We start from the raw sequence: 13,213 nt of genomic DNA, 5'->3' as shown, positions 1-13,213 counted from the left end.
AACACTAACCACGTTATTGAACAACTACCGAAGGATAGAGAGACAACCGACATATGCTAGGCACTACATTAGGCAGTTGATCTTCTTTCGTCTAATTTACGAGAGTGACTTGACATGTCGTGAAAGTACCCCAATGGATAGACGTACCTTTACGATTCTATGTAATATGCTACGGTCGACTGGTTGTTTGGAACCAACAAGATGTATGGACGTCGAAGAGATGGTTGTGATATTCCTACACATTCTTGCACACGATGTCAAGAATCAAGTGGTACGTAGAAACTTTTCGAGGTCTAGTGAGACAGTTTCGAGATATTTCAACACAGTTCTTAGGCCAGTCTTACAACTTCACACTATTTTGTTAAGAAAACCAGAACCGATCACAAATACATGCACCGATGGAAGATCTTACACTGAAATCAAAAATAACCGATGGAAGATCACAAATACAGTTCTTGCACACTGTTTTGTTAAGAAAGCCAAACTCTCATCAATGCTCCTTGTCACCCTCTCAGCACTGAAATCAAAACCCTCACCATATCTCCCACACTTTGTTGACACTATATACTCACTCCTTGGAACTCCTAGAGCTTTCAGTCCCTTACCAAGCATCTTTTCTGATAAGGTCCTTCCATAGTACCTTTATGCATGTAGTCGAAGAAGCAAACCCAAATTAAGTACTAGAGCAAGACATTAGTAAATCACAACATTGATCCATTTTTTCTGTTCTTTTCTTTTTTATTTTATTTGGATAGAAACAACTCCTTCTATTTAGAAATAACAAAACTAAAGAATATAAGGGCATTCAAAAAGGCAAACCCACAAAAAAAATCTCTAAAGAAAGGGTTTCCAACTAAGTAAGATATTGTTCATGGAATAATTATATAAAGTCTACGAAATCAAAATCCAAAGGGAAACATGAAACCTCACTAGTGTCCCTCAACAACGTTCACACTCCTGCAAACCACAGAAAATGACATTTCTCTTAGAAAGATGGATGAAGAAGGAACTCTTCGATCATCAAACGAATGTCTCTATGACGAGCAAGGCATAAAATTAGACTCCAGAAAGAAACCATTCCACACAATCTCGCAAATTGGCACTCCCAGAGAAGTCTCCAGGTTTTCCTCCCTTATAATCCTTACCAATGAATTATACATATAAAAACGAATGATATGTAGATTTTCTGAAAGCCATTGGCATACCTAAATTTTCAACAACATCCAGTTAGACATCAAACCTGAAAAAAACGTTGCAATTTTGACATTTGTTATATCTACCATCTACCTAAACTAACCTCAGCAAAAAAGCAAAACGCAATACAAAACTTCGAGTAAACAAACAGAATAATCGATGAATTCCACCCTCATTCTCACAGAAACAGAATGAATGACATACGGGGAGGTGTCGAAGAAGTTGATGCCAAGACGAAAGGCTTCACGAACGGCGGCGACGGCATCCTCCTCAGAGACGGGGCTGAAGACGCTGCCGAGAGGGGAAGCACCAAAGCCGACACTGCTGGTTTTGAGGCCGGTGTTTCCCAGGTCCCGTAACTGGAGCTTGGGATAAGAAGCCGCCATTGATTCCGATGAAGCTAACAGAATTAAGTAAGAGCAATGCAAGATTTTCCCGGGAAAGGAAGTGAAAAAGGGATTATCCAATTATGGAAGAAAAACGCCAAGTTGGGGGACCAGGCCGCAGATGGGCCATTCAATTCGATCCTTTAAGATCCGTTGGATTCCCCCATTTTTGCGGCCATTACCAACTATACTTTAAATATTAAAGGTTACCAAAGAAATAGAAATTAAATAAATAAATAAAAAAGAAAAAAATTTGAATGGCGTCGCCCGGATTCGAACCGGAGACCTTCAGTGTGTTAGACTGACGTGATAACCAACTACACCACGACACCTTAATGCTTCAATTAAGACAAGCAGCATATTATTTTATAACTTCAAATTATTTATATTTCACCACAATTTTTACTTGATAAATTTTATTTTTAACCACAATAAACATATTGACCACGTTAATCCAACTTTTAAAGCTTGTTTAATAAGGAATATCGAACCCATTCTTTATTTTCAGTTTTTGAAAATTAAATTTGTAACACCACTTTCATTCATATGTTTTTATGTTTTGTTATGTAAACTCTAAAACTTTTCCCTAAGGACTCTCCGAGGTGGAGTGACTTGTGAAGAGTGACTCAAGATTCTTGGAAACATGGCTTGCATTGGCCCTGGGAAAAGCTTGAGGAGGAAGGCTTGAGTTGACAAAGATAAGGAAAGTTATGCTTTAGGAGGTTGATGCACACAAAGGTACTTAGCATGGAAATAAATTGCTAAGTGTTGCCAAGATGGGGTAACCATGTGTTGAAGGTAGTCCAGTGAAAGAAGAGTGCATCACACCTCGAGATATCTTGGTAGGCCATGTGTGAAAATGAACAAGAGAAAAATAAGAGATGGTTGACCAAGCTAAGTAAAGGTAAGAAGTACCATACATTGGAAGAAGCAACGTGATCAAGGGAATGCCCAACTCATGGGTACGAATCAAAGGAGTTGAGATGGGGAGAAGGCTATCTTTGGAGCATAGGCAAAATATGAGACAACTACTTGAAGAAGAGTCACACTAAGAAGCCTTAAAGGAGCAAATGGACACATAGCTTAAGGGAAATAAGCCTATTAGAGGCATAAGGACAATGAAATAGATAAAAAACCATACTATAAACTCAAGTAAAGAAACTATGCTTTGAGGAAGAGTCCATACTATAAACTTCACTACAAGAATTTTGGGCTTTAATGTCGGTTTAGAACTGACATTAAAAGGCTTTAATGTCAGTTGACAACCAACATTAAAAATCGTGTTATAAAAGGTCTTTAATGTCGGTTGTCTTTAATGTCGGTTTTAAACCGACATTGTACACCATCTTCAATGTCGGCTTAAACCCGATATTAAAGACCTTTTATAACACGATCTTCAATGTCAGTTTTCAACCGACATTAAAGCCTTTTAATGTCAGTTTTAAATCGACATTAAAGCCCAAAATTATTGTCTACTTTTTTCAGATATTGTCCGTTTTTTTAAATGTCATTGTTCAATCCATTTTTAATGTCGGTCAAAAAGATAAAACGACATTATAATAATTTATCCACAAACAAGAATTGTTTTTATATATTAAGCTCTCAACAAACACATAAATTTAAATCTAAGTCTTGCTCACAAAGTACGAATAATAGTTAGTTTCCAAAGAGAATAACAAAATTTATACTTACAAAGTAGTAGTTGACTGCTTACGTATCAAAATCATCCCAAAATTAAATCTTAATTGCTTTTGTATATACAACTTAACTTTCAACAAATACAAAAAATTAACTTAAGATTGAGAGAGCTAGTTGTCTACTTTGGAGTGTCATTACTATCCCAACAAATCTACAAAGAAGACATGCTTGCTTAAGTATATAAAATCAAGAATAATTTAAAAATAAATTAATCATACTAAAAGCATGAAGTATGGAAACTATATTTTTACAAACTTACCAAAAGGAATGAATGCAAAACTTGCTATTCTTTTCTCTATTCTATGGATGAGTCTGTTATGCCATCTATCCAGAACCTCCATGTACTCGTGCGAACAATATCATATGAGAGAGTATAAACAAACAAATAGAAGTAGCGTTAATATAAGCAATTTATAAATAACGAAAGAAATAAACTCAACCCATAAACAACTACTATAACTGCACAATAGTCATTATAATGATCCCAAATTTCAATGTTAAACTAAGGAATATTACCATATTTGAACCTACAACTAACTTTATAACTCTTATGTTTTAGAAAAATTTCGGCAACATACCACAACAATACAAAAAAAAAATTACTTTAACACATGTACAAAGAAATGCACTTCCAAAAATATTCAAACAACAATCTTATCTCAACAGAACAAACAACATAAACAACAATGATTTGCAAAAACTCATATCTTATTATTCACTTGACTTCAAATCTCAAAAGTTGTCACATGGGTATTCGATCTTATACCTCCAGACTCATGGACTCAGTTCTTATCAATGAAATGAAAAGCCAAAAATAAAAACTCAACAATGTTCAAAATTCTATCAATCCAAACAAATATCACAATCTGTATTTAGTTATCCTATCCCAGTCTGTCATAAAGCAAAAGATTATAACAACATTGGTTAATCACAATATTCAGTTATACTAATGCAGCTACCCCAGCAAATAAATCAAGAGTCTTACGAATCTATAGTAAAGATTCAATATCGCATACCAGTCTCACTATCTACTTCTATTTCTGCTGCATTAAGTTCTTCTAGGAGCTGCAATCCATCATTATAATTCAACTTGTTGCTTAGAAACCAAAATGGAACAATTGCTATGTATTATGTATGAAAATTAAACATTTTCCTCGATGAAAAATCAATAGGAAAAAGTATAATATTTATGCTATATGCCTTTATTTCTTGTTGTTTTACTTAGGCAACAGTTGGCACAGTGGTAGGATCAAACTCATCAGAGTTGATGGGTATACAAATACGACCTGGAATAAAAAGGTTTACCTGTAGAATTGCACGTTACATGAAAATTCAATTCAATTAATACCATACAAAAAGAAGAGCAAATTCATCAGTTGCATCAGTATATGCAACCATAGAACATATTCCATTTTCTTCATGCTAATTCAAATAGGAAAACGTTTACTTCTTCCAACATCTGAATTTTATTCATATGCAAAGTTATCCAAATTATTCCCAAAGCTACAGCCATAGAACAGTTGGAATTTCCTTTTAGCCAATTGCAGCTCTTCATTATAATTATTCATAAATGTCGAATCTGATTCAAATATAAAAAACTGTTTCTTCCAACATATAAGTTATGTGCGAAAGTGAGAACAACTCAATTGGCATTCGAGATGTGTTAATGACTATAAGGTCCATGGTTCGAATCCCCCCACCCCTCCCCTGATTGTACTAAAAAAAGCATAAGAGTTATGTAGGTGAAAAATTTGTTTAGGAGTTGTACCATATATATCATATTATTATCAACTATCAGCATCAGTAAAAGAATTTGTCCCATAACTTGATAAACACAGTTCTAAGGATAATGTGATCTTCTAAATGTAGGAGGCAAAAATAACTGTGAAATGTCAGTGATATTAGGGTCATTTTTGGGGCATGCTGTGAGTGTTGGGGTTGATGCCCTAAACTCTCATAGGGTCCTATAGTTTGTAAATACCTGGTAACACTATGGATATGACCCGCTTTGTAGATAGTTACAAGTGTTGTGACGTACTACATATGGTCTGATCCTGATCATTCATGTGGAGACATGCGAGCAGAGGCGTCCTATACAAAGAAGTTTGTATAAGATCGAACCACGAAGTGTTTAGTCTCGTTATATAAGTCGTTCATGACAGAAACTTTCATTTCACTATGATGACCATAGGTACATGACTTTAATCTTGAGTGAGTTGGGAACTTCTACATATGAGGGTGGTCCTTTGATTTGCATGGATGCGAGTGGCCAGATTACCGACTCAAACCTACCACTTTGGGGAGTCGTCTAATTGGGGAGCTAAGAACTCAGCTACACAAGATGGAATTCACTCCTTTCCTGAAACAGGGGTAAGTTGATAGATTACTCCCTTAAAGGCTGATTTCAAGGCTTAAACGATGTGGCGCCACACACCTTCTCATTGCCCAAGAGGTGTCCACTCATAGTAGGACTATGATGTATTGCCCAAGAGGTGTCCACTCATAGTAGGACTATGATGTATTGTTCATTAGAGAGATCAGTGGTACTTAAGGAGTTAGATGTAACTACAGAGGCAAAACGGTAAATTGGCCCAGCTATACTTACGAGTGATCTGTGAAGGGTTATCGTACTGTTGACTGGTTATATCCGATGGACACATAAATATATCTGTAGTAAGAAGAGTGTAGCTAGCAGTCTTTAGTGGGGTGCCCGGCAGTTAACGGATGGTGGATCTCGTGATTAAAGAATTTCGTCAGCTATTCACATACTGTTAGAGCTTCAAGCTATATGTCTATAAGGTCCCCTTGGTAGCTCAATGGATTCAAGTTATTTGAGTCGATTTGAAGTGTTCAAATTGACAAGAGCGAGTTTGATTATATATGATAAGATTAAATTGGTTCAATTATATGATATAATTGATATGATGTATGAGATACATTAATTGGAGGATTTTGGTATAAATATGATTTATATTGAATAAAGGAGAAAGGAACTATAGTTTAAATGTTACATATGATGTGATATTAAAACTATAGGTTATAAATATAATATGATAAGTTAATTATTATATTTATTTATAACTAAAACAATTATATGATAATTGTGGGTGGTTTCTCCTTTAACCGTGCATGAAAGTGGGAGGTTATATTCAGTTTTCGTAACTAAGAATAAAATAAAAAATGTTTTCATTTTGAAAGGAATCGCTTCATTAAGAACATTACCAATCGTTTAGCTGATTAGAGACTACACAACAGCCTTTTAAGCGACAGCCTAAATGATAGCGTAAGCGCCTTTCTCTAAACGATCGTGTAAAGAAATTTACTAAACGATCGTGTGCCTAGCGAGTTTCTCTCAACAATCGTGAAAACGATCAAGCACACAAATTCTATGCGATAGACAGTTCATTCTCCCACTTGCTTAGTCGTTTGGTTCGATCGTTTACTTGCCTCCAACTCTCTACTAAATCTAACAGAGCCTACACCTCTTGGATTCTCACTCCGAGAATACCAAGGTTGTCGAGTGGTGGTGTCTAAGAGGGTGCTTTTTCGTGGAGAAGATTGTTTGTGACCACTAGACGATTGGGTAGGCGATTTGGGTGAGAGCAAGAGATTGTTGTTCCAAGGCTTTACGAGAGCGAGAGATTTATATAAGAAGATTTCTTCAAAGGTATGTCTCTCGTGCCCTTGTGTATTTATTTATGAAAGCATGTTGTAATTTGTTAGAAGATGCATAATTAGTTTGTATGTTTGTGAATGCCTTTAATTCTGTCACAATGGATTTGGATCGATCGTGCTTCCACTCATGGGTTCTCTTTTATAAGAGTTCCTTCAGTGAGGGCATGAGAAATTGATTTCAAATGCATCCTGACGAACGAGACGTAAATATTGGATGAAATAAACCTATTCTTGGTACTTAACACAGTAAAGAAGTCATAGACAGTGATCCTATAACTCCAGTTTGTTCGACTCGATCGATAAGTTCTTCTCAAGTAGCTTACAAATCCATGTTAAATTTTCATGTAACGTGTGATTCTCCTTTTATATGGAATAACGTACATCAGTGTTCAAAGTTTACCTGTAGGTGGTCGGTGGAACTGAAAAAGGGAATGTCCAGCGAGAAGTGGATTTGGTCGATGAGCGACGACACGGATAGATCTAGTCGATTTGGTTGACGACACAATGGAGAATTGGATTTAGTCGACGACGAACAAACAGATCTGGTCGATTTGGTCAACGACACGACGGAGAAGTGAATTTGGTCGACGATGAATGGACACCAGACGAAAAGAGATGCCAAACGTTGGATAGAGACCTATGACAACGACAACATCCACAAAATCAAAGATCCGTTGTTGAAGATTGGACTCTACATTGTTGGAGAAGAGAGGGTTTGGTAAGAGAGAGTGAAAGGGAGAGAGAAGATTTGGAGAAGAAAGGGTTTGGTAAGAGAATGTGAAAGGGAGAGAGAATATTTGTTTGAAATGAAAAAGATTTTTTAATAAAATAAGAAAAAAAATAAATTGAGACCTTTAATGTCGATTTTGTTGTTTTTGTTTTGATTTTTATATGACGCATGTTTTATTGATCACTATTATTTAAAATAATGAACAATAATTATGAATGGTCAAAGGCCATTAGAAAATTTATTTGAATTTAATTTAGCATTCTAAAGTAAATTCATTACCTCAAAAATATTAGAAAAGTCGACATCTTAACCTCTCATTTATAAAAGATTTTTTTATCTCCTAAAAAATATAAGGAAAGTCAACATATATTAACCTCTCAATCAGTCCTATAAAAGGTTTAATTAAAAAAAATTAATATTCTTTGGTTTATTTATTTGAAACATTTATTATTTTTTAAAAAAGATATTTATAATTTTTAAAGGAAAGAAATTTGTAGGAGATAACATTGAAATATTTGGTATATATTATGAATATTATAATAGAAAATAGATGTACATTGCTTAGTATCTCAAAGGCTATGTATCACTATTCATGTTGTCCATGTGTCATGTAGTTATTCATGCTTGGTGTCCACGCAAGAACTATCCTCATGCTTTTCAGATTCATCGTGAGCTCTCCAATCTTGCTCAAAATGAAGATTCAGTTTCCACCCACATTGTGAAGCTCAAAGAGTTTATGGAATGAACTAGTTTCTTATCATCCAGATTATTCGTATGGACGTTGTACTTGTGGAAGAGTAAAAGATTTTAGTTACCTACTTTTAGATAGAGAACGTTATGACCTTTCTCATGGATCTTAATGAATCTTCCGCCCCAATTTGAACTTAGTTATATCTTATGGAGCCTAAACCATTGACCATGTTTTTTCTTTAGTTATTCAAAAAGTTAATTGACATGTTGTTATTCTTTCTTTTGCTATCAGTTCTTCAGTTGCATCTACTGCCACTGCTTTAATGGTAAAGAATACTTCTTCAACTTCAACAAGAAACAATCGATCCTTTGGCAATAGTACAAAGAAAGAACATCCTATTTGTACATATTGCCAAATAAAAGGACACACTGTAGACAAATGTTACAAGGTTCATGGTTACCCTTCGGATTATCGCACTGCAAAATCGTCTACTGATGTACCTTAAAAAATCAATTCACCTGTTGATGCTCTGAGTTCTTTATATACTGAGCAATGCCAAGGTTTACTAAGTTTGCTTTAGTCTCATCTGTCTAAAGTAAAAATTGAATCCTCACAAACTACTCCTGTTGTAGGTATATTCTCTTCTTTCGTTCCTCCATCTGATGTCTAGATACTTGATTCAGAGGCCTTAGCTCATGTTTAATAATTGAAGGATCAATTTGTTTCTTTCAAACATGTTTCTGATATGTATGTGTCCTTGCCAAATCTATCTCGAATACCTGTGGATCTTATGGCAGCATGCTGAAGGGATTGAATCCCAATGCGGAAGCAAGTGATCACCTTTATGTTAGTATTCTTTTTGGGACAAAATAAAAAACTAGAAGAAACACAGAACAATGAACAACTTTAAGCATGTTGACCACAAAAAAAAGGTACATAGACAAAAGGGAAGATGAGAAACTTACCCTTGATGAAAAAACACTTCTTCACGTTCTCCTTTCGTAAAGATCACGAACTCTTCTCCTCCTCATGAACACAATAACATTCAAGATTTCTCTTGGACACCAATGCCAAAGCTTTCTTTGGAAATTCTTTAGGTAAGAACCAAGACGGAGTTGTGGGCTTGTTTATTGAATTTTTGTGAAGGAATGGGATTTTTTTTAGAGAGAACTCTTTGAGAAGAAAAGTTATGTGAGAGAAAGGGGGGCTTTGCAATAACTCCCATAATTTAATTTACATTAAAAACAATTTTAATGTAATTAAATTATAGAACTTTATATTAAAATAAAACATTATATTATATCATATCTAATATAAATACCACATGTTTGAATAACATTCAAACTATATTATCTCACATAATCTATAGTTATAGTATCAATCATATTCATATTAATTTTAACCTATAGTTTTAATATGAATCTCATTCATATAATTAATATTTGAATCATATTCAAATATTTATCTCTCTCATCAAACTTTATATTATAATGTACTCATTTACATTATATTAATTGCATCTTATACAATTAATCTCGTTTAATTAATTTGAACAATTCAAATTAATCCAAAATTAATTTATTTTTATTTAACCCTTATTGAGCTAGCAAGGGGATCTTATGGACCTATAGATTAGAAGCTCTAATGATACGAGATTAATTAATTAAACTCTTTAATTAAATTAATCAACATTCATTAATTGTCGGTCACTCCACAAAAGATCGACAGTTGCACTCTTCGCACTGTAGATATATTTCTGTGTCCATGAATATAACCAATCAACATTAAATTGACCTTTAAAAAATTACTTATAACTACAATTGGGTCAAATTATCGTTTTACTCTTGTAGTAACATCTAACTCCTTAAGTACCCCCGATCCCTCTAATGAACAAGTAGTTATAGTCTAACTATAAACTAGACCCCTCTCTGGCTAATGAGAAGATGGGGTGCCTCATTATTCAAGGCTCATTCCTTAAGGGAGCAGTTGATTTACTTACCCAATGACCAAGAATGAGTGAATTTTATCTTGTGAAGCCATGTTCCCAACACCACACTCGAACGAATCTCAAAGGGCTTTATCTGACTGAAGACTCATTCAAGTTTACTACACAACCTAATAAGTCTACTACTGTTTGTTTTTCTAAACATAGTTTTTCTACTTGGCATTCTAGAATGGGATATCCTTATGAGAAACATTTTTCTGCTTTAGGAAGTCTTTTGCATATTGATTATGTCAAACAATATTGTTCTGATAGGTGTCCCATTTGTCTGTTAGCTAAACAAAGTGCCTTTCATTTCAATGCAATAATATATTGCTGCAAATAAATTTGACTTAATTCCTTGCGACATATGAGTCCCATATCAAGTTCCTTCTCATGTCGGTTATAAATATTTCTTGACTATAGTTTATGACTATTCAAGATATACATGGTTGTTCTTGAATGAAATGAAAGTTAGATGCATTGACTATGTTCCTCAGTTCTTTACCTAAATTCAGAATCAATATCATGCTACCATTAAATGTTTTCGTTTTGATAATGCTCCCAAGTAATATTTTACTAATTTTTTTGCTTCTAAGAGAGTCATTCACATATTTTCTTATGTTTAAAGACCACAACAGAATGCAGTTGTTTAGTGAAAAAACCAACATTTTTAAATATAGTACGGGCTCTCCTTTTTCAGCCTCAATTACCTTTACAATTTTGGGGAGAATGTGTTTTAATTAGTATGTTCTTAATTAATCACACTGCCTCTCCTTTATTAGATTGGCACACGTCTTTTTTTCGTTCAAATGGACATGATATTGATTCAGAATTTTTTTAAAAATAATGTTATTTTAATAAATACTAACAAAAATACGATTGAGATGAAATTATAGACAAAAATAGGGTCGAGAAATCATGGACCCAATACAAGATTATGTGAATCGTATACCAAGTCCACGATTTAAGCTACACGTGGCTTCAAATTTTGCTTTTACTGAGATAAGAATACATATGTACAAAGGAATCATGGACCTGGTCCACAAGTTCCTCTTTTTCAAGTTCATGCAGAAATGGAGAAATCTCCATTATCGATGAGAAAATTTCTAGATTTTTTTCCATTCTCAATAAATGTAAAAGGCCTCTCTTTCTTCTCTTTCTTATTTTTCTTTTCTTTCTTCCTCTTCTTCTTCCTCCCTTTCTCATTCATATTGTGGATTATTCTTCTAGATTGGATGCATGAACTATCACACACCTCCCCAGATTACCCTCTTAATCCGAGAAAGTATGTGAAGACAGCAATTGTCAACCCTCCTATGACAAACACTGCCTGATGTACTCCTGTAATCTGAACTACTGACACTTCTTTAGTCTGATTAACAGATCATAATACTCTAGAACTCAACATATGATTTACCATATACAAAATAGCTATATACATGACATCACAGGTCGAGATTATCTATATTACAACATTCCTCAAAATCCCTCTCTAAAGCCATGAACATAACTAAAAGACAAAACATAATGAGCCACCTAAAACTTCCACTTGCTAAGAGATCTGGGATGTGACTGACTAGCAGAGTAGCTAGGCCTCGAGACGTCGACCGCTACATGGGGGGGAAAACATTTTAAAAAGTGAGCTGAAAAGCCCAGTAAGTGACTATTTTAAATAAAAACACGCTTTAGAACTTAAATAACATAAATAAGAAATATTCATATATCCTTTCAGGGTTTGAAAATAAACTGAAATTATAAACAACATTTCTATGAAACCCTAAAATAAAACTTATAATATGATACTGAAAACTCCATTATCCTCTGTTTGAACATGTGGGAGAGCCATTTTACTCAATCCCTATAACCTTAGTTGAAAGAGAGTCTTTTTGCTCGATCTCTTCAATGTCGAAACATAGTCATACATGCACACAGAGTTGTATTAGCTCCTAACCACCTTACCATATCTTTAGTGTCAAGGATCCCTAATATCACTGAAAACTGGGTACCTTATAATACCTTTGATACCAACATAAGAATAGGGTTTATACAAGGCACAAATAATTATACGTATGAGATACACATACTGAAAAACTCAAACTTCATGATTTCATAGTAGCACTAATGCATGGTGTCTTGTAAAACATAAAGTATGTTCATAAAATTTTCCTTGGAAAACTTCCATCAAGTGTTACAACATTGCATAGGCTTACCATAAAAACACATGTTAAACTCATAAATAACTTAGCATCTAAAAACATAGTTCATGCATTCAACGTTCATTTTAAAGCATTCGTTAGAGTAAATCATGGCACAAAATTTTCAGATGAAATGTCTTTTCATTAAAACTCATTTTATGAAATCTCATGGGAAATCATTTATTAAAACTATCACTCACAGTGAACAATCCAGCAAATGGTTGGACGGGACCAAAATGTCACCATCGTTTCTGCTTACGACATATCGTCAGCAACTTTAATAAAAAGTATAGATTTAATTCATTGAAAAATTATGTTTATCGTGTCGGGTATCAGTTTCAAATTCAGAAGTTCAATAAAGAAATTGAAGATATCAAAGGAATAAATCGGAGTTGTCTGAGTTTTTTGACAACAGAGCAATGGACTCAAGCACATGATGGAGGATTCAGATATGGGTGGATGACAACAAATCTATCAGAGTGCATAAATGGAGTCCTCACAGGAGCTCGAATGTTGCCTATAAATGCTCTTGCTCAGATAACATTCTTCAAATGCGTGAATTATTTCGAGAAAAGAAGAGAAGAAATAAGGGATGCATTTGAGCGTTAAGATAAATACACCCGATAATATTATTTTATATATATATATATATTACTAACA

The 13,213-nt window shown here is 34.2% G+C and overlaps 1 protein-coding gene and 1 non-coding gene across 2 annotated transcripts; both read right to left on the bottom strand.

Annotated features, from left to right (window-relative positions):
• Positions 1 to 292: 292 nt before the first annotated feature.
• Positions 293 to 1,648, bottom strand: LOC120078278 (L-galactose dehydrogenase-like). The gene is made up of 2 exons (XM_039032503.1): positions 1,399 to 1,648; positions 293 to 640 (listed from the first exon to the last, which is right to left on the bottom strand). The coding sequence occupies exons 1-2, from the start codon at positions 1,578 to 1,580 to the stop codon at positions 409 to 411; spliced, it is 414 nt and encodes a 137-aa protein (XP_038888431.1). The 5' UTR covers positions 1,581 to 1,648; the 3' UTR covers positions 293 to 408.
• A 190-nt stretch (positions 1,649 to 1,838) lies between these two features.
• On the bottom strand, positions 1,839 to 1,912 carry TRNAV-AAC. Its single transcript has one exon. It is a non-coding gene; the product is annotated as a tRNA-Val (tRNA).
• Positions 1,913 to 13,213: the final 11,301 nt, after the last annotated feature.

Source organism: Benincasa hispida, chromosome 5 (genome assembly GCF_009727055.1).
Source record: "Benincasa hispida cultivar B227 chromosome 5, ASM972705v1, whole genome shotgun sequence".
Lineage (NCBI taxonomy): Eukaryota > Viridiplantae > Streptophyta > Magnoliopsida > Cucurbitales > Cucurbitaceae > Benincasa > Benincasa hispida.
Note: the sequence above shows the minus strand (reverse complement) of the source record. Positions and strands in the feature narration are given on the sequence as shown.

What these genes read in the sequence shown, in the direction of transcription:
- LOC120078278 (XM_039032503.1), bottom strand. Translation starts at nt 1,580, where the DNA reads ATGGCGGCTTCTTATCCCAAGCTCCAGTTACGGGACCTGGGAAACACC. An exon ending in AACTTCTTCGACACCTCCCC is followed by an intron (nt 641 to 1,398) that starts GTATGTCATTCA and finishes ACATGCATAAAG; the next exon opens with GTACTATGGAAGGACCTTAT.